The sequence below is a fragment of the Manis javanica genome, chromosome 10 (assembly GCF_040802235.1).
Source record: "Manis javanica isolate MJ-LG chromosome 10, MJ_LKY, whole genome shotgun sequence".
In the NCBI taxonomy this organism is placed as follows: Eukaryota; Metazoa; Chordata; class Mammalia; order Pholidota; family Manidae; genus Manis; species Manis javanica.
In genome coordinates, this window is record NC_133165.1 from 80851877 (window position 1) to 80873149 (window position 21273).

The 21273-nt window shown below is 40.2% G+C and overlaps 1 protein-coding gene and 1 pseudogene across 1 annotated transcript; both read right to left on the reverse strand.

Moving 5' to 3' along the window:
* Positions 1-7411: 7411 nt before the first annotated feature.
* Positions 7412-8347, reverse strand: LOC140843756 (olfactory receptor 6C2-like). Its single transcript, XM_073214180.1, has one exon. It carries the CDS (start codon positions 8345-8347, stop codon positions 7412-7414), a length of 936 nt encoding a protein of 311 aa, XP_073070281.1.
* Positions 8348-12873: 4526 nt separating this feature from the next.
* Positions 12874-13831, reverse strand: LOC118972208 (olfactory receptor 6C2-like; annotated as a pseudogene).
* Between the last annotated feature and the right edge of the window lie 7442 nt (positions 13832-21273).

Here is a 21273-nt window from a genome sequence, read left to right on the forward strand (position 1 = left end):
TTGATCCTAACATCACTCGCGATCTTTTTAACTACTGCCAGCGCCTGAAAAAATGGAAGGAGATTCCCTATATCCAAGCTTTCCGCCTCCTCCTCTCCCCGCCCCCTCCCAAGTTCTCCTAGCCTGCAAGCCGCCGCCCCTGCAGAAGCCTCCCGTTCACTCCCTTCCCCTTCTTCTCCTACAACAGCCCTTCTCCCTTCCTCCCCAACCATCTCCTCCCCCATCTCACCTCCTCCACCTTCGTCCCCCGCAGATTAAGCCTGAGCCTTTCAGCTCCCCCTTTAACTAGGTCCCAGGGGCCTCCTCCGTCTTTGCCCTCATCACCTATTTCTCCCTGTTAGGGACCGCCTTTGTCTTCTCACATGTTTGTAGGGAGAATGGGAAAGCACCTTCCCCCATGTCTGAACACAGCATGGGAAAGCACAAGCTAGAGAACAACCGGTGCAGTCCTTAGAAGTTATCTGTCCACAAAAACATATCTTGCCAAGACTCCTCACTCTGAAAATAGGGAGACCTTGAAGATGTGTAAAAACACCGCCCCTGCTTCTAGATATGCCCTTCCCCCACTTGCTGATGTGGCAGAAATGGAGAACAAAGAACATTCTGTTTGCGCATTCCATAAGCAATTAACTAGAGCCCTGCTGTAGCTCAGTTAGTAGACAATGGGACTTTTAACCTCAGAGTCATGAGTTCAAGCCCAACTAGAGCGGCAGAGGCAAGCAGCTGAGCTGTTAGCTGGTGACACGTGGGTCCGATTCTATCTTTATTTTCTTTGCCCCCCATCTGCACTTCAGGACCTGCTCGACTAAGCACGGCTAGACCATGTCACTCCCCCACAGACTGAGCCAGAACCCTTCAGTTCCCCTCAGACTCGGTCCCGAGGGCCTCCCAAAATTATTGACCCCCTCCGGGAGGTAGCAGAATCCGAAGGCATCATGCACATTCACGTCCCTTTCTCCTTAAGAGATTTAGCCCAACCTAAGTTCCTTTTCCACTGATCCCACGACATACATCAGGGAGTTTCAGTGGACCCTCCAGTCTTACAGCCTCACACATCATGACATTTTCATGCTCCTGGCCAATACTCTCCTCCCTGAAGAGCTTAGACGAGTTTGGGACTTCGCCCAAATGCACGCTACCGAAACCCACAGTACTGACCCCACCTATCCCCCTGGCCCCACTGCTGTCCCTGAACAAGACCCACACTGAGATTATAACACCGCCATAGGTCTCTGCTCTTGAGATATTTTTGCCCCCTGCTTAATAGCAGGTCTGAAAAAGGCAGCTCGTAAAGTAGTCAATTTTCAAAAGCTCCAAGACATAATTCAAAAGAGAGACGAAACCCCCTCCGAGTTCTTAAACTCACTCAAGCCCTATTACAGTATACTAGCCTAGACCCAGAAACACCTAAAGGAAGACACGTCCTTATGACATACTTCCTAGCTCAAAGCTACCCCGACATTAACGCTAAACTCAAAAAGTTAGAACAGGGCCTCACTACCCCACAGACTGAGATCCTAACAGTGGCCTTTAAAGTCTTCCATAACCGGGAGGAGGAGAAAGAATGCCGTAAACAAAAGGCTGATCAGGCCAATTTCCAGATGTTGGCCCAGTTGATAAAACCACAACCTGGGCACCCCTCTACAAACAAGCCCCCCCCAAGAGCTTGTTTCAAGTGCGGAAAGGAGGGACATTGCTCAAGGGCATGCCCCTCCCCCAGATCTCCTATCACCCCATGCCCCAGATGCCACAAAAAGGGCCACTGGGGGTCTGATTGCCTAACCACCTGAAGGGGAGGCTGGACGAACAACCCCCATCCTAAGCCCGCTGTAGTGGGGCTGGCAGAAGAACATTGATGGGGCTCGGGAGCTTCTTGCCTGACCATTTCCATCACCAAACAGGAGCTGAGGGTTACTTTAACAGTAGACGGTCGCCCCATCTCCTTCCTCCTAGATACAGGAGCCACCTTCTGAGTCTTGCGAGAATACTGGGGCCCTACCACGCCAGCCATTACTCCTATAGTCGGGGTAAGAGGTAAACAGATTTTCCCATTAACCGCCCCCCCTCTTTTTATGCACAATCCAAGATAATCCCATACCTTTCTCCCACTCTTTCCTGGTTATGCCCCAGTGTCCCATCCCTTTACTAGGACGGGACATCCTTTCTCTCTTCCATGTTTCCATAACTATATCCACTCCCACAGCCCCCAGTACTCCCTTTCTGATGGCTCTCATAGCCGACAACCCCCCTCTACCCAATGAAAGCTCCGGTTCCGCCCTCATACACCCTGTAAATCCCAAAGTTTGGGACATTGCAAGCCCCTCCGTGGCCCTATGTCCCCCTGCCTCTATCAAATTATGTGACCCCTCTCAGTATATCTGTCAGGCCCAATACCCCCTAGCCACTTCAGCCCTCATAAGCCTCCAACCCATCATTCAAGATCTCTTAAACAAAAACTACCTCAGACCCACTCACTCCCCATTTAATACCCCCATATTAGCTGTTAAAAAAACCAACGGATCTTTCCACCTCATCCAAGACCTTTGCCTCATCAACATGGCCGTTGTCCCTATCCATCCCTTAGTTCCAAATCCATACACCCTTTTATCACAGATCCCTGCCTCAGCATCCCACTTCTCAGTCCTAGATCTCAAGGACGCATTTTTTTCTATACCTCTAGACCCCCCCTCCCAAGATTTTTTCGCCTTCACCTGGACGGACCTATACACCAGACATTCTGAACAACTCACTTGGACAGTTTTGCCACAAAGCTTCCGAGATAGTCCCCATATTTTTAGACAGGTCCTAGCTCAAGACCTCAAACAGTTTCATCATGATCACTCCAAGTCCACCTTATGACAATACATAGACAATCTTCTACTCTGCAGTCCCTCGTGAGAACAGTCTCAACTTGACACTGCCTCCCTACTTAACCTTCTAGCTTCCAGAGGTTACTGAGTATTCCCCGTCAAAGCTCAAATCTCTTCCCCTCCTGTCACTTACTTCAGATTCCTTCTATCTCATCAAAGAAAGTCCATTACCTTAGACAGAAAACGGCTCCTCTCTGACCTGCCCACTGCCAAAACCAAGACAGAAATCCTTTCCTTTCTAGGCCTGGCTAGATATTTTAGAGTGTATATCCCTAACTTCTCCCTGTTGGCAAGATCCCTATATGACCTCAGCAAGGGCCCCCCTAAAGAGCCATTATCCTCCTCACCCTGACACTCCTTCATTAAGCTCCATCAAGCCCTTGTGAAAGCCCCAGCTCTCCATCTTCCTGATTTGTCAAAGCCCTTCTCATTATACATTCATGAGAGGTCCAATCAAGCTCTAGGAGTCCTAGGCCAATATTATGGCCCATCCTTTGCCCCAGTAGCTTATCTCTCCAAGCAATTAGACCCAACAGTTCGGAGATGGCCCCCTGCCTATGAGCATTAGCCACTAGACAGCTCTTGCAGAAGGAAGCTCATAAACTGACATTCAGGGTGCCCCTTACCATTCTGTCCCCACATCACCTAAAAGATCTCTTAACCTACAAAAGTTTACAGACTCTCCCTCCCTCCAGACTCCTGACCTTACTGTCCTCTTTCCTCCAAAACCCCATTCACCCCCTTTGCCATCCATACCCGAATCATGACTTTTTCCTCCTTTACTGCTTTCTCGCTTTTTTTCCTCATTCCTATTGTCTTTCCCGCCACCCCAGCCTCCTTTGTATGGTGATTCAAAGTCAGACAGACTTACACACAGCATCAAACAAAAGGTACTGCCCTCATTGCCACACCAGACTGCCCTCTGAAAAGCTGCTCTGAGCCTTTATACCTCCACTTTCCTCCCTCCACTGAAGTGTTCACTAGCAGCTACCCTTATTCTCCCTACCTCTGCTTCCTCTATGACCAAAAACAAGCCTATTGCAGGTGATGGCCAGACACCTGCAGGAGATGTCCCTACTAGTCTTGCGCCATTCACTACATGGGTAACTTCCAGTACCCACAGTATTACTCCTCCAACCGTTTCATGAAATATCCCAACGGCTCATTCTCCTTATCAATCCCAGATCCCTGGGACTCTCGATGGGCTGCCAGAGTCACAGCCTCAGTTTACTACGGGGGGTCCTAGACCCCCCACGGTACCCTTCATATCTCTCGAAAGTATGTTCCCTCTCATTCCCAGATTTCTCAAGTTGCATCAGATATCAGACATTCTGAAAAAGTCATTATCCAAACTCTTGACGGCGCCTCTTCATCTTCTTATCCCCACTCCTCTTCCCATTTCTCCTACTCTTCATTACAGCTCATTCAGGACACCACCATCTTTCTCAACCACACCCTTAACACAGCCAATTGTTTCTTGTGCGCATCACTATAGCGCCCACTGCTGGCCGCCGTGCCCCTTAATATTTCCAACTACTCCTTCCATGCAGAAAGACAACCCCTCTGCCCCCTGGCAGACATACCCCTATGGGAACCAGAATACGCAGATAATCTCACCATCCACCACTGTGTAGGCCCAACTCCACCCCCCTCCAGCGCACTTCACTGCCTCTCTATCTACACCCCTACCTCCGGCTCTAAGACTTTTATGCAACCGGGACACTTCTTTTGGTGTAATGGCAGTCTTTTCAACTCACTGCCTCTCAACTCCAATACACCCTGCATTCTCATCACCCTAATCCCACAGCTTACACTTTACAGCATGGCACAATTTCTTGAGCTCCAACCTCCCTTGCCCTCACACTCAAAAAGAGCTGCTTTCCTTCCCATCATGGTCAGTATCTCTTTGATCACCTCAGCCATTGGGGCAGGGTTTTCGGGAGAAGCCTTGGGTCACTCTCTATGGGCAGTTAGAGATCTCAACGCCAAACTTGAGGGAGCCCTGACATCCACTGCCAATTCCCTAGCCTCTCTCCAAAGACAGGTCACTTTGCTAGCTATGGTCACCCTTCAAAACCGGTGGGCCCTAGATCTGCTTACAGCCGAGAAGGGTGGCACTTGCATCTTCCTCTGGTAAGAGTGCTGCTATTACATCAACCAATCCGGCATTGTAGAAACTGACATCACCAAACTCACTGACCTTGCCTCCAGCCTCCACTCTGCTTCCAATTCCAACCCATTCTCTTCAATATTAACAAACCCCTTCCTCACCTAGCTCTGGCTCATTGCAGGCCCCATAATAATCATTCTTCTCGCCTGTCTCTTCTTACCCTGTATAATAAAGTTCATCAAATCCCAAGTCGGAAAAATCTCTAATCAAACTTTCAATCAGCTTTTACTCAGGAACTACCAGCTTCTGGCCACAGAAGATCCCTCACCCTCACGTGACCTCCTCACCACACGCTGAGATGGACCCCTCTCTCCACTGGAAACTGTTCCTGGAAACAATGGCTGCAGATGCCTGGCTCCTGACACCATATCCTCTTGGCACCATTAGAATCAACAGGTCCTCAACCTATGGTTACAGGGAACCTTCATTGATTTCCAACCTGAAGAAGGCCACATCTACTCATCCTTACTGTAAGGAGTACTATCAACCCTTTCCTCCCAATCCTCAAGCCCTCACTCCCTTCTCCGCCCATGTTCAGCAGGAAGCAGCCAGAGAGAAAGCAACATCCGCAACCCCATAGAGGAGAAAGGGGGGAATGAAGGGCCCCCATCAGTAAGATGGCAAACTTCTGGCTTCTTTTCGGGGTCCTTGGTTCCCGCCGGCGCCACCTGAAGCCCAATTACCTCTCGCCCGCCTCCCAATCCCAGCACCTAGCCAACAGCCAACAGCCCCGTAGAAGTGACACCTCAATCAATTCATGCCCCTTCTTATATAACCCAGCACCTTTCCCTAAAAAAGCGGAACTCTCCGGTGAATTGCTGCTGTGTGTCGCTCCTTTTCTTTCATTGACTATGCTTGATATTTCATATTAGTGGACATGAAGTGCTTGTCTGTCAGCATCTGGCTTATTTCACTTAAAATAATGTCTTCAAGGTCTATCCATGTTGTTGCATGTTGTCGAATTCCCTTCTTTTTTAGGGCTGAATAGTATGCCTTTATATGTATATATCACATTTAATTTATCCATTCATTAGTGCATAGGCATTTTGGGTGTTTTTGCATATTAGTTATTGTAAGTCAGCTACAATGAATGTGGAGTGCAGATATCTTTTTAAGATCCTGATTTCAATTCCTTTTGGGTATATATACAGAAGTGGGATTGTGGGATCATACAGTAATTTTATTTTTAATGTTTTGAGGAACTCAAGTGACGTATAATTGAAAACTGAAGGAAAAAGGTGAGCCAATAAAGAATAAGGAAACCATATTTTGACAGGGAAACAGAAGATGGAAAAAGACTAGACATTAATGCAGAGGGGAGATGTAGGTTCAGATTCCTGGGTCCTGGAATGTAGCAGGGTGGGGAAAATAGTTTCAGAGGATGAATTGTATGAGCTTCTTTTTCTGTAGATGTAGTAAACAGTCTGTGTTCTTTCAATGTTTAACTGTTTATATCATAAAAAATGCAAAACCTTTGTTTATAGTTTTTCATATTCCATTTGAAAACTTTTCTAAGTTTCAAAAATCCCATATATCTAATTGCTTTTACTTCTTTGGTTTCTTTTGTTTCAGTTTTTGGCATGTGTTTGCTTATTTTAGTGACATCTATGTTTTCATTTTAATATGTCTTTCTACATCTTTCAGTTGTTTTGCATTTCCAAAACATTTAAATTCCTCAAAATAGTTATTATCCATTTTCACCATCTTCTCTTTAAGTTCATGTATTTGTTTTTGAGAAGAGTTAATAACATTTAAAAGTTTTATTATAATTTCAATATAGTCACAAATCTTGTAATTTTAATTTTAGCATATTTCATGTTTTTCCATAGTTTCAAGATTCACAATTCTCCCTCATGAAAAAAATATTTGAGTGCAGGTTTGCTATTTTGCTTTCTATGACATAAAATTATTTCTGGGTACCCCTGACCTGAGGATACACTGGGGTAAGTTTTAGCTGGTTTGTTCTCTCCTCCATATTTAGTGCTAACAGTTCTTGCCCCCCAAATAACCATATATTTGTTAAATGAATTAGGGTATAATCATTTGAAAACTTTGGATTGGAAGAGACAATGGCAATCATTACTTACTCATTTGCTGAAAAATGTGAAAACATGAAGCAACAGATTTCTCTTTTGATACTTGTAGTTTGGAGGTATAGTTCTGTTTTACCTGTTGTGTTTTGTTTCTGATATTCCTAATTTGGAGGAAACTTCCGAATTAAAATTCTAAAAGCTATTAACATGCCAGCTTATAGAATGATTTGTGAGGAAGATGTCACTGGATCAGGATGAATGATAGTGTTTTGAATGAATTAACTTCACTAGGAAATTTGGCAAGTTAATCATATGTGTCTATTTGGATTCACATTCTCTTATTCCCGGGAGAATATCACAAGTCTTTTCATTGAGTTACTGAAGGCTTGTTTGACCTGCTTGTTCCTCAGTGTGTAAATGAAAGGGTTTAGCATTGGAGCAATGGAAGTAGTGAGCACCGTCACACCCTTGTTAATGGCCACTGATTCCTTTGCTGAAGGTTTAATATAGATGAAGATGCAGCTGCCGTAGGTGATGGAAACCACAATCATGTGGGAAGAACAGGTCGAAAAGGCTTTTTTCTTTTGTTGGGCAGAAGGGAATCTTAAAATTGTCTTGATGATATAAATGTAAGACAGAACTACGCACATAAGTGTCATAAGGAGGGTCAACACAGCACAGATTACAACAGTCTGTTCCATGAACCAAGTATTTGAACAAGAGATTTTCAGGAGAGGAGAAGCATCACAAATAAAATGATCAATGGCATTAGAATCACAAAATTCCAGATTTAGGCCTAGGCTAAGTGGAGGGATTATAATTAATAGACCAGCTACCCAACAACAAAAGACAAATCTTCTGCAGACTGTGCTGCTCATGATGGTCACATAATGCAGGGGTTTGCAGATGGCCACATAGCGGTCATAGGACATGGCAGCCAGGAGAAAAAATTCAGTTACACCAAAAAGGTCAGTAAAAAATACTTGGCTGGCACAGGCATTGTAGGTGATGACTTTATCATCTGTTGCTATGTTATACAAGTATCTGGGAATACAAGCAGATGTGAATGAGATCTCCAAGAAGGAAAAATTTTGTAGGAAATAGTACATGGCTGTTTTAAGGTGGGAATTCAGCAAGATGAGGAAGATGATAGTCAGGTTCCCAGTAATGCTCAGCATATAGGTGAAAAAGAGAAAGGTAAAAATCAAAACCTGCAGTTGAGGGTCATCTGTTAGTCCCAGCAGAATGAATGTTGTTACTGTACTGTTTCTCATGGCTGACTCCTGACCTCTGTTAAATCTGCATGCAACATTGAGACATTTTATTATAGATTATTTTAGCACTGTGACATCTATCATATTTAGGTTTTAAATAATTATTTTTTAAATATTGAAATTTTAAGAACACACGTTGTAAAGGACTAATTTTTACTCCTATGGGTCTGGCATTTCATAGGAACAAAGATGTCTTTCAATTTTCAAGAATTTTATCTGATGCATTTGCTTGACATTTTGTTACTCTGGAAAGCATTAATAAATGCCCACAATTTGGGTCACTGTGGACACTCTTTAGTCAGTTGAAGTCCCTACTACACTGAGTTAGGAAAAGTTTCTCCTGAAGACTCCAGTTTATTTGTATGTGGACTCACAATATTGTATCATAATATTTTACTGATTTGGGACAAGGTGAGCTTTGACTATCCAAAAAATAGAAACAGGTAAGGCCTCAGGGTTGCAGAACCCAACATAAAACAGGACTGACTAGGTTCATGGTTTACCTGAAAGACACTCTAAGGGAATTGGGAGACACATTTAACTACTTATTAGTCCAATAGAAATAGGAGAAATATTCCAGCTGCCCATATCCTCCTTTCCACCCTCTTTCTTATGTCTCAGGCAGCATATGTATCATATCCCTGAGTAAACTTACTCAGCCTTATCACCACTCAGTAGTGTTCCAGGCTCTAAAAACATCTGTTTTCTTCTTTCTAAGGTACCACAAGATATCATAAAGCAGATTTTAAAAAGACTCATAGTGAAATGGGATTAACTGTGGTTTTTGTTTATTCTACTTTCAAGAGATATGTTTGAGATGAGGACAAGGCTCTCTGATGTGGGGGCACCTTCAGTGAATGTGTCATTCTTTTGGGGGATTAAGGAGTATGTTTCTAATAATATGAATTCATTGCTTTTTTTTGATGGGAGGTTTATGCATAGGTAAAATATTTCTGGATAGCTATCACAGTTTAATGCTTTTAAATGCCAATATATTCTTGCACATAATTATCTCTCAGAAATGACATTTACATATCCAAAGAAACTACTAAAAAATTTCTTTAAAAAAGAAATTCTAAAAAAATGAAAAAGTGTACACTTTACCAAATGTATAGAATTTCATCACTCACATTTCCAATTTTTAAAAGATAGATAAATGTTTTCCAGACCATAACAAAACTGAAATGACACAAAAGTTAAATATTCTTGAAATGACATTTCATCTCACTTACTATTATGACTGCCAATCACAGTTTCTGTCGGTTGTTAAAACACGTGCAATCTTAAAACTGCTAAATTGAAAATGGTAGTTGGGATGAAGAAGATATTCATATGAATTTCTAGTCACTTTTTCTTATGAGTCCACTGTCTTATTCAAAACTCTAAGATGCATAGATCTTTCTGAAGTATCCATCTTCAACCAATTACATTGAATTTCTTGCTGTACTATTATTTACCCTAAAAAATAAGAAAAAAATCACAGTATATTATGAGGGCTGTGGAATGTCAGGAACCTTATCCAGTTTCAGGAAAGTTGCTATTCTGACCTTTCAGGGCTGTGAGCTCATTTATTATCTAGCTTGACATGTACTTTATTTGATAAAATGCAACTAAGTGAATAAACAAAGAGTCCCTGGTGACCCAGTAACAGAATCACTAATGAATCTTCTGAGTAATAAAATTTGGGTAGAAGAAGTATGTGCCCTATAGTTTCCTTGGAGATGGTGTCCCTGGAGACAAGGATGCAGCAGCAGATCAAGGCCTGTAGAACAGAAGCTTCTGATTATAAAACACAAATTTAACTCTTTTACTTACACATAGCATAAACTGAGACACATGTAATATAGCTGACTCCTGAACAATATGGAGGGGTTAGGAGCACTGACCCTCCTCCCCCCAGGCAATCACCTATGTGTTACCTAAGATTCCCCCCAAACCTAAATAGTGGTAGCTTACTGTATATAAAATGGGTCAATTAACTTCAGAAAGAGCAAAGAGTAGAAAAGTAGAAAAGAAATGGGAAGTTGTATTTTCCAACAGAGAAAAGAGTGCAAGCAGAGGATGATTTAGCTACACTACTGGTCCGTGTCAGCCTTGACATCTGCCTGCAGGTGAATCAGGCCCCTGTTGGGAGGTGAACTTGGAAGGGGAAAAGGTTTCCTGTCTCCTTCCTCTCATTTGCACTGCTTGGTCTTGGAACTTCTTGAATTCCTGTGTTTCTATGTGTTTCAAATAGTGGTGGGTAACCTCAGTTGGTCAGAGCCCTGACATTAGTAACACCAAGGTTGCTGGTTTGAATCCCCTTAGGGCCACTACCTGTACTTTTTCATTTCTATGAACTACATCACCTGTGGAATTTGCTGCTTTATATCCAGTTACAGATACTACATATTTGAAAAAATTCCATGTATAAGTGGAGCAGTGCATTTCAAATCCATGTTGTTCAAGAGTCAGCTGTACATTTCTCATTTACTAGGATGTTACATAAATAACATATTGGGACATTTTACTTACACAAAAAAGGAAAAATTTGTAAAACCATATAACTCATAGTACTAATTATAATATAAACAAACTTACAGATTTCATCAAATGTATCAATGTATTTATAGGTACTATTTAAATTGTAAACATTAAAAATTTATATAATTATATATACACATCAGTGTTCAACATGAATGGAACATGGGGCATTATGCTAAGTGGAATGAATCAGACAGAGAAAGATAACATCTTTTGGTACATTTAGTTGCCATCTGCAGATCTTCATTGGTGAAGTGTCTGTTTAAATCATATGCCTCTTCTTTAATTGGGTTGTGTATTTTATTAGTATTGTGTTTTGAGAGTTCTTTATACAGTCCAAATCAAGTCCTTTTTCAGATATGTGATCCACAAATATTTTCCCCCAGTTTGTGGCTTGTCTTATACTCTCAAAGGGTCTTTTTAGAGGCAGCATTTCTTAATTTTGATGAATGACATTTCATCACTTTTTAAAAAAGTATCATGCTTTTTTGTTGTCTGAAATATTTGCCTCACCCTAAATTAATGGTCTCTGATGTTTTTTTCTGGAAGTGTTATAGTTTGTTTACAATTAAGACCATGATTCATTTTGCCTTATTTTTGTAGATTTATGTGTAAAAATAACATTTTTTTAAAAAATATGGCTTTCCAATTCTACTAATACCATTTGTTGAAAAGAATAACTTTTCCCCAATGTTTTTGCATTTCTGTCAAAAATCAGTTGACCATATCTGTAAGGGTTTACTTCTGGAGTTTTGTTTCTTTTCCACTAACCTATTTCTCTACCTTTACATCAATATCATACTGTTTGATTACTATAGTTTTATCATAAGTGTTAAAAGAAAAAAGTAGGTCCTATGAAATTGTCTTATTTGTAGAGCTTAGCTGATTATTCTAATACTGCGGAATTTCCATATGACTTTTATAATCATCTTGTCAATTTTTACAAAATTTCAGTTTGGATTTTGATTATGATTGAATTGAGTCTATAAATTTATTTGGAAATAATTGACTCAACAATATTTAGTTTTTTGATCTATGAAAATAGCATATATCTCCATCTTATGGCTCTTTTTAAACTTTAGACAGCAAATATTTAGTTATCAGTATATAGGTCTTTTACATGTTTTGTCAGATTTAAGCCTAATGTCTCATATTTTTGATGCCACCTTTTAGTGTTCAGTGATTGTTACTAGTATATGATTGTTTTTCCTGCAACATTTATGAATTCACTTATTAGTTCTAATATTTGTTTTTGGTAGAATTTATATGATTTTCTATGCAAAGATCAAAATTCAGGGAAATAAATTTTTCTTCACTTCAAATCTAGATACCTTTTATTTTTTTCTTGGACTTGCTGCCTTCATTTTCTTACTTTTCTTATTGGCTTTGTTGAAGGAAAATCAACATACTATAAACTGAATATATTTAAGGAGGTTCCCATGAATATAAATAAATAGCTGTTACTTCTAATCAGTGATTGTGAGGATATTTCCATTTTTTCAGTTCTGATTATTCCACACCTCCTTTTGATATCTTTGTTTCTGCTTTGTTATTCTCATTATTTTAATTAGTCTGGAATGCCTTATTTGTTTTAATATGTGTTAATATAGATTGCTATTGTTTTCTATTTTTTATTTGATTCTTAGATTTGTGATATTAATTTTGATAACTTTGCTCTAGAGGAAGAAACTAGTATTATTACTACATAAAAGTATTTTCTATATAATTTGTATGCTGTTAATATTATTAGTTTCCTTCTTGCATGAGAGCAGTAAGAAAGACTAGGTCAGAAATGAATACAAGTTTTGTTACCTGAAAATATGTTATAGGTTCACAATGAGAGAAAAAACTTGGGTTCCTTTGCTATGAAAGAAAAGGAGTTTGCTTAAGGTGAGAGTAAGATGAAGTATTACATGTCTTTGAAAAGGTTAATATGACTGAAATAAAAGCACAAAGCAATGAAATAGGTGCAAAGCTGGAGTTAAACATTTAGAGGACTTCTTTCATTTTACTTTCATAAAAACTGATTTTTTTGAGAAAAATGTAATCCTTTTTATGGATTCATTAAAAGCTTGTTTCACTTGCTTATTCCTCAGGGTGTAAATGAAGGGGTTCAACAAGGGGGCAACAGATGCAGTGAGCACTGAGACGCCTTTGTTTACGGCCACCTCCTCCTTTACCAAGCGGCTTGATGTAGATGAAGATGCAGCTGCCATAGGTGATGGAAACCACAATCATGTGGGAAGAGCAGGTGGAAAGGCCTTTTTTCTCTGTTGGACAGAGGGGAACCTGAGAATTGTCCTGATGATGTGCGTGTAGGACAGAATCACACACACTAGGGTGATGATGAGTCCAAATACAGCCGCAAGGATAACCACTTGTTCTATTACCCGTGTATCTGAGCATGAGATCTTTAGGAGGGGACCTGCATCACAACTAAAATGACTGATTGCATTAGTCACAGAATTCAAGCTGGAGGCATAAGCTAAGGGGTGGGAGAATGATCACCAAGCCAGACCCCCAACAGCAGAGGACTAGTAAGCTATATACTCTACTGTTCATGATGGTCATGTAATGCAGGGGTTTACAGATAGCAATGTAGCAATCATGGGACATGGCTGCCAGGAGAAAAACTTCTGTGGCTTCAAAGAGAACATCAAAAAGTATTTGACTGGCACAAGCATTGTAGGTAATGGCATTGTCCCCAGTTGACATGCTGTACAGGAATCTAGGAATACAGGCAGTGGTAAATGACACTTCTAAGAAGGAAAAATTTCTGAGAGAAAAGTACATAGGGGTTTTAAGACGGGAGTCCACCAATGTGAGGGTGATAATAGTCAGGTTCCCTGTTACACTCAACATGTAGGTGAGAAAAAGAAAGATAAAAAGCAGGATTTGCAATTGAAGATCATCTGTGAGTCCCAACAGGATAAAAGTTGTTATTTCTGTGTGGTTTCTCATCACTGACTTTGGAACTCTGCTCAGTAAGCATGTAAAAATCAGAGCGAGTTTAGGAAAATGTAGATATGCAAATTCTGTAGCAAAAGATTATGCATATAAAAGCCAAGCAAACCAGGCTCCATTAATTTTCTTCTTTCACAATATAATCAATATTGCCACTATTCCAATAGTCTTCTTGAATTTAAATGTATGAATAGTGGTTTATTCCTTTACAGTTCATGTTGTAAAACAATCCAACTTTTTTACACACTGGTCTTAACCTTTTGAAATTTACAAATGTGGCTGATTGTAATTCATTACATGGATTGGATTTACGAATATGTTAGGGGATAAAAGATAATGTTACTTGATGTGCACGTAAACATACTTTATCCAACAAAACTTGGATATAAGGCATATCCATATAATTCAGAACATGAGTTCCCTTCAGTTGTGACTCTTAGAAGGTGGTTTTAAGGGTAAGATGCACTTCTCCTGGAAAAACAAACATACAACAATGACAAAAATGCACAACTTGGCAGCCTGAGATTTTCCTTTGTGTCTTTATTCTTCTCTGCCTGAATTCCTTATTCTTAACTCAAAGGTGGTTTAATATACACTTATTTTATCTACTGTGCAAAACACCATTGTGTTCAAGATATTAACAAGAGGAATATAGTCATTTGAAGTCACATCATTTTTCAGTTTATTGATTTCAGTCCCATTTCTCTGAAAGCCTCTGAGAATAACACTAGGCAGTTCATTGTTTTTAATTCCTATATGTCTGTATCTTCTCTTCTTACCTCTTCTCAGTGTAGGATTTAAACCTCTGAAACTTGACTTTACTCCCGACCCACCACTGATTTTCCTCACATCTGCCACAGCTTCACTACTGCTGAAGCCTGTGGCATTGTTTCAGTGGTTGTTTGGCAGGGCATCCCCACAGTATATTTTTAAATTCAAGTTCATTCATTACATGGATTCCATGCCATCATTCTGTTTTTCTCCTAACTCTGAATCTCTCTTTTCAGTGTCCTACACAGTCTCCTCACTATTTGTGTCTGAAGTATTGCTGTTCCCCAATATCCTATGTTGAGACCTCTCCCTTCCTGTTTTCTGTTTGTGATTCTTCCTACTCCATGTTCTACAAGGTGATTTCACTCCGTGCCATTAATTTCATTGTCATTTATATGGTGGGTCCCAAAGGCCAGAACTTTTCTCAATAAAGCCACATTGTTAATATGTATCAGCTGTTGGCAGTTCCACAGACACACCACATACCATGTGCTCAAAGTGAAATCAGACTCCCTCTCAACTTTCTCTCCCAGCGCTGTTTCTTGACAATGATCAGTGTCTTCTGTGTGGCTTGCCAGGCTCTTCATGGGCAGGACTGGACCTTCCTTATTTTCTCTCCTTGTCACTTAGAGTTTCTGACATTTTTTTCCTCAAAACGTAAGTTCCACTAACATTGCTTGAAGTTCTTCCTATTTTCCATATGCTGTCTCCTCAGCAAGACTGATCCTCTGACTGACTGATGCCTGTTGGCCTTCAGGGCTCTCCTTAGGCATCAGTTCTTCAAGAAGGGCTTCATTTACCACCAGACTGTGTGAGATTTTGATCCTGTGTTACTTCTATGATCCTGTTACCCATCTTCTCATGGAATACATCACATTGTATATTTTAGTGTACTTAAATTCTCCTCTGGGTTTCTGTAAACTTCTCCAAATAGAGACTATATTTTCCATATCCCTACATTCCCTTATATCAGGCACATGTAAGGTATTATGTAAATCTGAACTGAGAACTAAAACAGAACTGTCTATGTCTAGAGACAGTTATTATATTCTTTAGGGCCTATTCTGGTCAGTTGGTTCAATATCCTTACTTTCATTTCTGTTTCAAATTTCAAATTGTCATTTCACGTACATTCTCATACAAAAGGTCTGAAAATTACCAATTCCAAACTTTATATATCCTCCTTTTCCAGAATTTTTCTCTATCTTTGAACTTGACTTTACCTTTGATGTTGTAATTCTCCTTCTGCTGTTGTTGGCATGTTGGTTTGCTTCTAGAAATCTCAGTCCTGGACCGCTCACTTGCTATGTACTTGGATGTCTATCCCATTGCCCAAAATGTGCCACCACACAACATTTTTTAGAGAGTATGGTTGTTTTACTTTTTATTTTCCTTTCTTTTGCAAAGCTGAAATCACCAACTGTGGGTCTACAGACTCACCTCTCTTCTCAAAGAAGAGAATGTGTCTATTTCTCCCTCTTATTAGAGCAAAACCACTTAGTTCTATGTCAGGACTTGCTTCCTCCTGACGGAAAATATGAGACAAGTTGTTTTAAATGGAACTATTCCATACAATGGTTGTTACTTGTGAAGTACAGGGCTAGTCTGTGTATCATAAAACTCACTGTATTTATGCAAAACTTCACACTGTAATTACTTATATTATGTTCAACTTCTTCCAGACAACTTTGCATTTCACTAGGTTATTTAATATGTGTAACTCTCTGAATTAAAATCACCAGGGAAATTTTCATAATATAGGTTCCTGAACTCAGAGAGATCTAACAAATTTTAGCCAGGCAGTAGGGGAAAGCAGTTAGTGGTAGTGGAGAAATTAAAAATCAGAAATATTAGTATGGTGATCAAAAGTTTCATGTTCATATTGAAAGTTGAGATCCACCTAGACAATTAAGGAAGTTTGCTCCCCCATAATCATATATCCACAGTCTTCCTAATTAGTGCTGTCCTTTATGTCATATGCAACCACTTGATATATATTTTGCATTATAATTTCAGATACACAAGAAAGATGAGTAACATATTGTAACTCCAGGAGGAAAATACATTCCCAGCCAAGGGTAAATACCTTTTGAAGCCAAAATCAGTCAAAGGGAGAAATGAAGTGGGAGAAACCCCTTTATTGCTTACAAGTAGTCATCTACTACTGCTCACCCATGTTTCTTGTGACGGGGCTACAAAAGGGGGTCCCACCCAACCTCTCCAGTCTAGATATGCCCTTGCTCGCCCTTGTAATTACCTACTGGTATGGAGATGGACTACTTCTCTCCACCCCTTGGAAACACCTACTAATACGGAGATGCACTAAGGCCAGGTGAGAGATTCTGGAAATATTGAAATTTTACCCATCTATATTAACTGACTTTTCTCTCTGTATTATGAGTCTTTGTTGACATTATCTGTGAGCATTATGCATATTCTTCAGCAAGAAGAAATGGCTCTATTTCTGTTCACAGAGCAATAATCACTCCTGATTCTTAACCAGCACTAATTATTTACAATGGTAGCAGTGAAAATATGTCCAAACTGAAACACAGTCTTGAGAATTCCTACTACTTCTCCATCACTGACTGAAAGGGAATTCCCCAGGAAACATCAATTTGTTTATTATGAAATATTTTTTCTTTAATTGGCTTTAAAATATTCCCTGCAAAGGACATGAACCCTGGGAAATGATGAATTCCTATGGAGATGTGCCTTATAAAATCCCATGAAGTATATATATGGCAAGGTCAACCTTGCTTTAAAGGAATCATCATAGGAAAATAGACACTCTTAAAGGAAAACAAATGAAACACTCCAGTGAGGGAAATGGTGCAGATCTGGCACAAACAACATGAAGACACTAACAAAGTTACTGTCCAATGTTTTATGAGAGCATGTCACATACACTTAAATTCTCAAGGTTTATTAAGAAATCAATAAATAATGAGAGTTCTTCCCTTTGATGATCCTCCACACCCAAAGGAATGGTCTCTCTGTAAGCCACTCTGGGTAAAATTGCAATATTTCAAAAATCTCCCACCTGACCTTAGTGCTTCTCCATATTAGTAGATGTTTCCAAGGGGTGGAGAAAAGTAACCCATCTCCGTACCAATAGGTGATTACAAGTGGGATGGGGAGTGAGTGCACACATAGACTGGAGAGGTTTCATGGGGTCTTTTTTTTGCAGCCTGGTCACAAGAGACATGGGCAAGCAGGATTGGCAATTCTTGTAAGCAATAAATAGGCTTCTCCAACTTTTTATTTCTCCCTTTGACTGATTTTGGTTTCAAAGGTTTATTTGCCCCAGTCTGGGAACATATTTTTCCCAATTATACACTCATACCGGCTTATATAATGAAAAAGAAAAACAAAGTTCCTTGTTTTCAAACTCTCTGATATTTTTTCCTATCCCCTCAACCTCGTTTCTCTTTGCAAATGCTATTTTGCCTTTGTTAAATAAGATCAATTTATTAATGGCTTCTCTTTTATGCAAGTAAAATAGTGTGCTAGTAATTTACTATGCCTTTATTCTTTGCTTTGCCCTTTGATTTGGGTTTATCTAAGAATTAATTCTCTAACTCCTTCTGGGCTACAAAAAGTACAATAAGGAGAACAAACTACGAAGTTACTAAAAATTGACATCCTTGCTGTCACCTCCTTTTTCATACCCCTACTGAATACACACTAGGCAAAAACTGCCTGAGGGGAATAGCCCCCCTCAGCCTTGCTCTCCTGTGCAGCTCCTCCTGAACATCAAGGGCCCCTCTCTTCTCAGGCATCTGATTGCTCTCCACTGAGTAATTCAGATACTGAAGGATCATTGCCATTGAACTAATAAATGCCAAGGAGGGACTGAAGTATTTCTGCTTAAATTGTTCATCACAAGGAATATTTGCAATTTAGAAATGTTGACAGTTTTAAATAGTGTAATATTCTTTGGGACATAAATTCTAGCAATTTGGAAGGTATACCTCTGTATATTCTTGAAGTTGTACTGCATGGGTGACTACTTAGGGGTGCAGAAATGTGGCCCTGGCTATGACCTTAGTCTTACAAAGGACTATTGAATAGCTCAAGATATGTCTATTATACTTTTCCATACTAAAAGTTGAAACAAGCTTAACTAACTACATTACAGAAGAAAATGCCACCAAATATTTTTCTCTTATCTCTTTTGATACTTTTTTATGGTTTCAACTGGCATCTTTTTATGTATTTAACTGTGTTGTGTTAAGGGAGATGAGTCTCTGCACAGGTCTAACAGACTTATCAACCTGTACTTACTGTCCAGGCATTTTCTAGAAGCTCTTGAGTTCCTCAAGTTTACCATTTTCATGTCATACAAAGACTCCCATTAGAGAATTCTTTCTTATTTTAATCCTTGGAAACACTTCCCCTTGGTCTCTGACCTGAAGGGAAGACAACCTAATATAAGGGAGGAGAAGAAAAGAACGTCCCTTGGGTTTTGGAAGAGCTCCGATTGTTCTGAGCAGGGAGGTGCTTTCCTCCTCCAGAACTAGGGATAGTCGTGCTCTTCTGCTCTGTCTGCTGGGGGTGCCCTGGGACCTCCTCACTGATTGAGGGAAAGGATCCTCAGTGGCTAGGTTCTAGTGCCACTAATGAGGCTTTTACTTAATGAACTTTGGCAAAGCCAGGATTGTCCTTTGAGATGGTTAAGATAGAACACTAGCATCAGACAGAGGCCAGGGCCCATCCTACTGGTGAGAAAACAGCAGAAGCATGATCCATTTCCCCACTTACTAAGGAAACAGTGGGAGAGATTTTAACAATTAAAATATTTTGCTTTACCTAATCTCCCATGATATAATAACTTATAAAGTACCTATTTAATATGAAAATACACATTGAGAAAAACTACTATGTATTCAATGATATTGTAGAATGAATTTGTGTTTTTCCATTCACAGGAGCATTTATCTTCATTTGAGGGAACAGGAAAAATTATATATAACAGACACACTCTTTTTCTACATACAGATGAGGCATTGTAAAACCACAGTTACATGGATGACTCAAAAGCAGTTCACTGAATAAAAATCACTGACCTAATGCTTTCTGTTTGAAATATCTGCCCCAGAGATTTTGAAATTTGTGTATTTAAAAGGAACCAATATGAGAATATTTTAAGGCATAAAAACAATATTCAGAGCACTGCTTAAGAAATGTCTATTTTGTTCAATGAGAAAAGGGAAAGAAATATTGTACTATCTTGGAGATGACATGACTATTTAGAAATCTGCAGAAACCTATGATTACATATTAGTTGCTTTAGGATTTTGTGGTGTGAAGATGGTAGATCAGAGCTCATGATGAATGAATTTGCCATGATTAAAAAAATTCACATGGTAAAGGAAGTGAGAAAAAAATGCCTTTGTTGGTGGTTGCTGGAATAAATAAAGCTGAACTCTTTCCTTTTCTAAAATAATTTTTATTGGTGAAGCCAAGATGGTGGCATGAGTAGAGCAGTAGAAATTTCCTCCCAAAACCACATATATTTTTGAAAATACAACAAAGAAAACTCTTCCTAAAAGAGAGACCAGAAGACACAGGACAGCAGCCAGACCACATACACACCTGCGAGAACCCAGCACCTCGTGAAGGGGGTAAGATATAAGCCCTGGCCCAGTGGGACCCAATTGCCCCACACCCCAACTCGCAGTGGGAGGAGAGGAGTCAGAGCAGGGAGGGAGAGGGAGCCCAGGACTGCTAAACACCTAGCCCCAGTCATCCGCACCAGAGCGCAAACACAGTGTGTGCATGAGGTGCTGGAAACTAGGGAAAAAGGATAGTAAGACCTGTGAGCAGGTACCTGCAGATGTTGCACCTGGGACAAAGAAAAGTGAGTGCTTTTTGTAAATCTTAAAGGAACAGGGCCCCCAAAACCAGATGGAAGCATCCTGGGACATTTAGTCCAGCAGCAGGGAGCACGGAGGGCCCTCACGGAGATAAATAGCCTCCCGGCCGTTCCCCTTCCAACACACCTCCACCATATCGGAGCAGCAGCATGAGGCAGGGCACACCCTCAGCAAGTAGTGGAGATAAGCTCCATAGCAGCCGGGCAGGAATCAGAAGCCTTGTCTGCATGCAGCTTCCCAGCACAAGCCACTAGAGGTCGCTGTTCTCCCAGGTGAGGAAGGCCACAAAGCAACAAGAAAGGAACTTCCTCCAGCCGTCACTCATGCCAGCTCTGCAAACTATCTTTATCACCATGAAAAGGCAAAATTACAGGCAGACCAAGATCACAGAGTCAACACCAGAGAAGGAGACAGACCTAACCAGTCTTCCTGAAAAAGAATTCAAAATGAAAATCATAAAGATGTTGACAGAGATGCAGAGAAATATACAAAAGCTAAGGGATGAAGTCTGGAGGGAGATTACAGATGCCAGGAAGGAGATTACAGAAGTGAAACAAACTCTGGAAGGATTTATAAGCAGAATGGATAAGATGCAAGAGGCCATTTATGGAATAGAAACCAGAGAGCAGGAACACATAGAAGCTGACATAGAGAGAGATAAAAGGATCTCCAGGAATGAAACAATATTAAGAGAGCTGTGTGACCAATCCAAAAGGAACAATATCCATATTATAGAGGTAGGTACCAGAAGAAGAAGAGAGAGAAAAAGGGATAGAAAGTGTTTTTGAA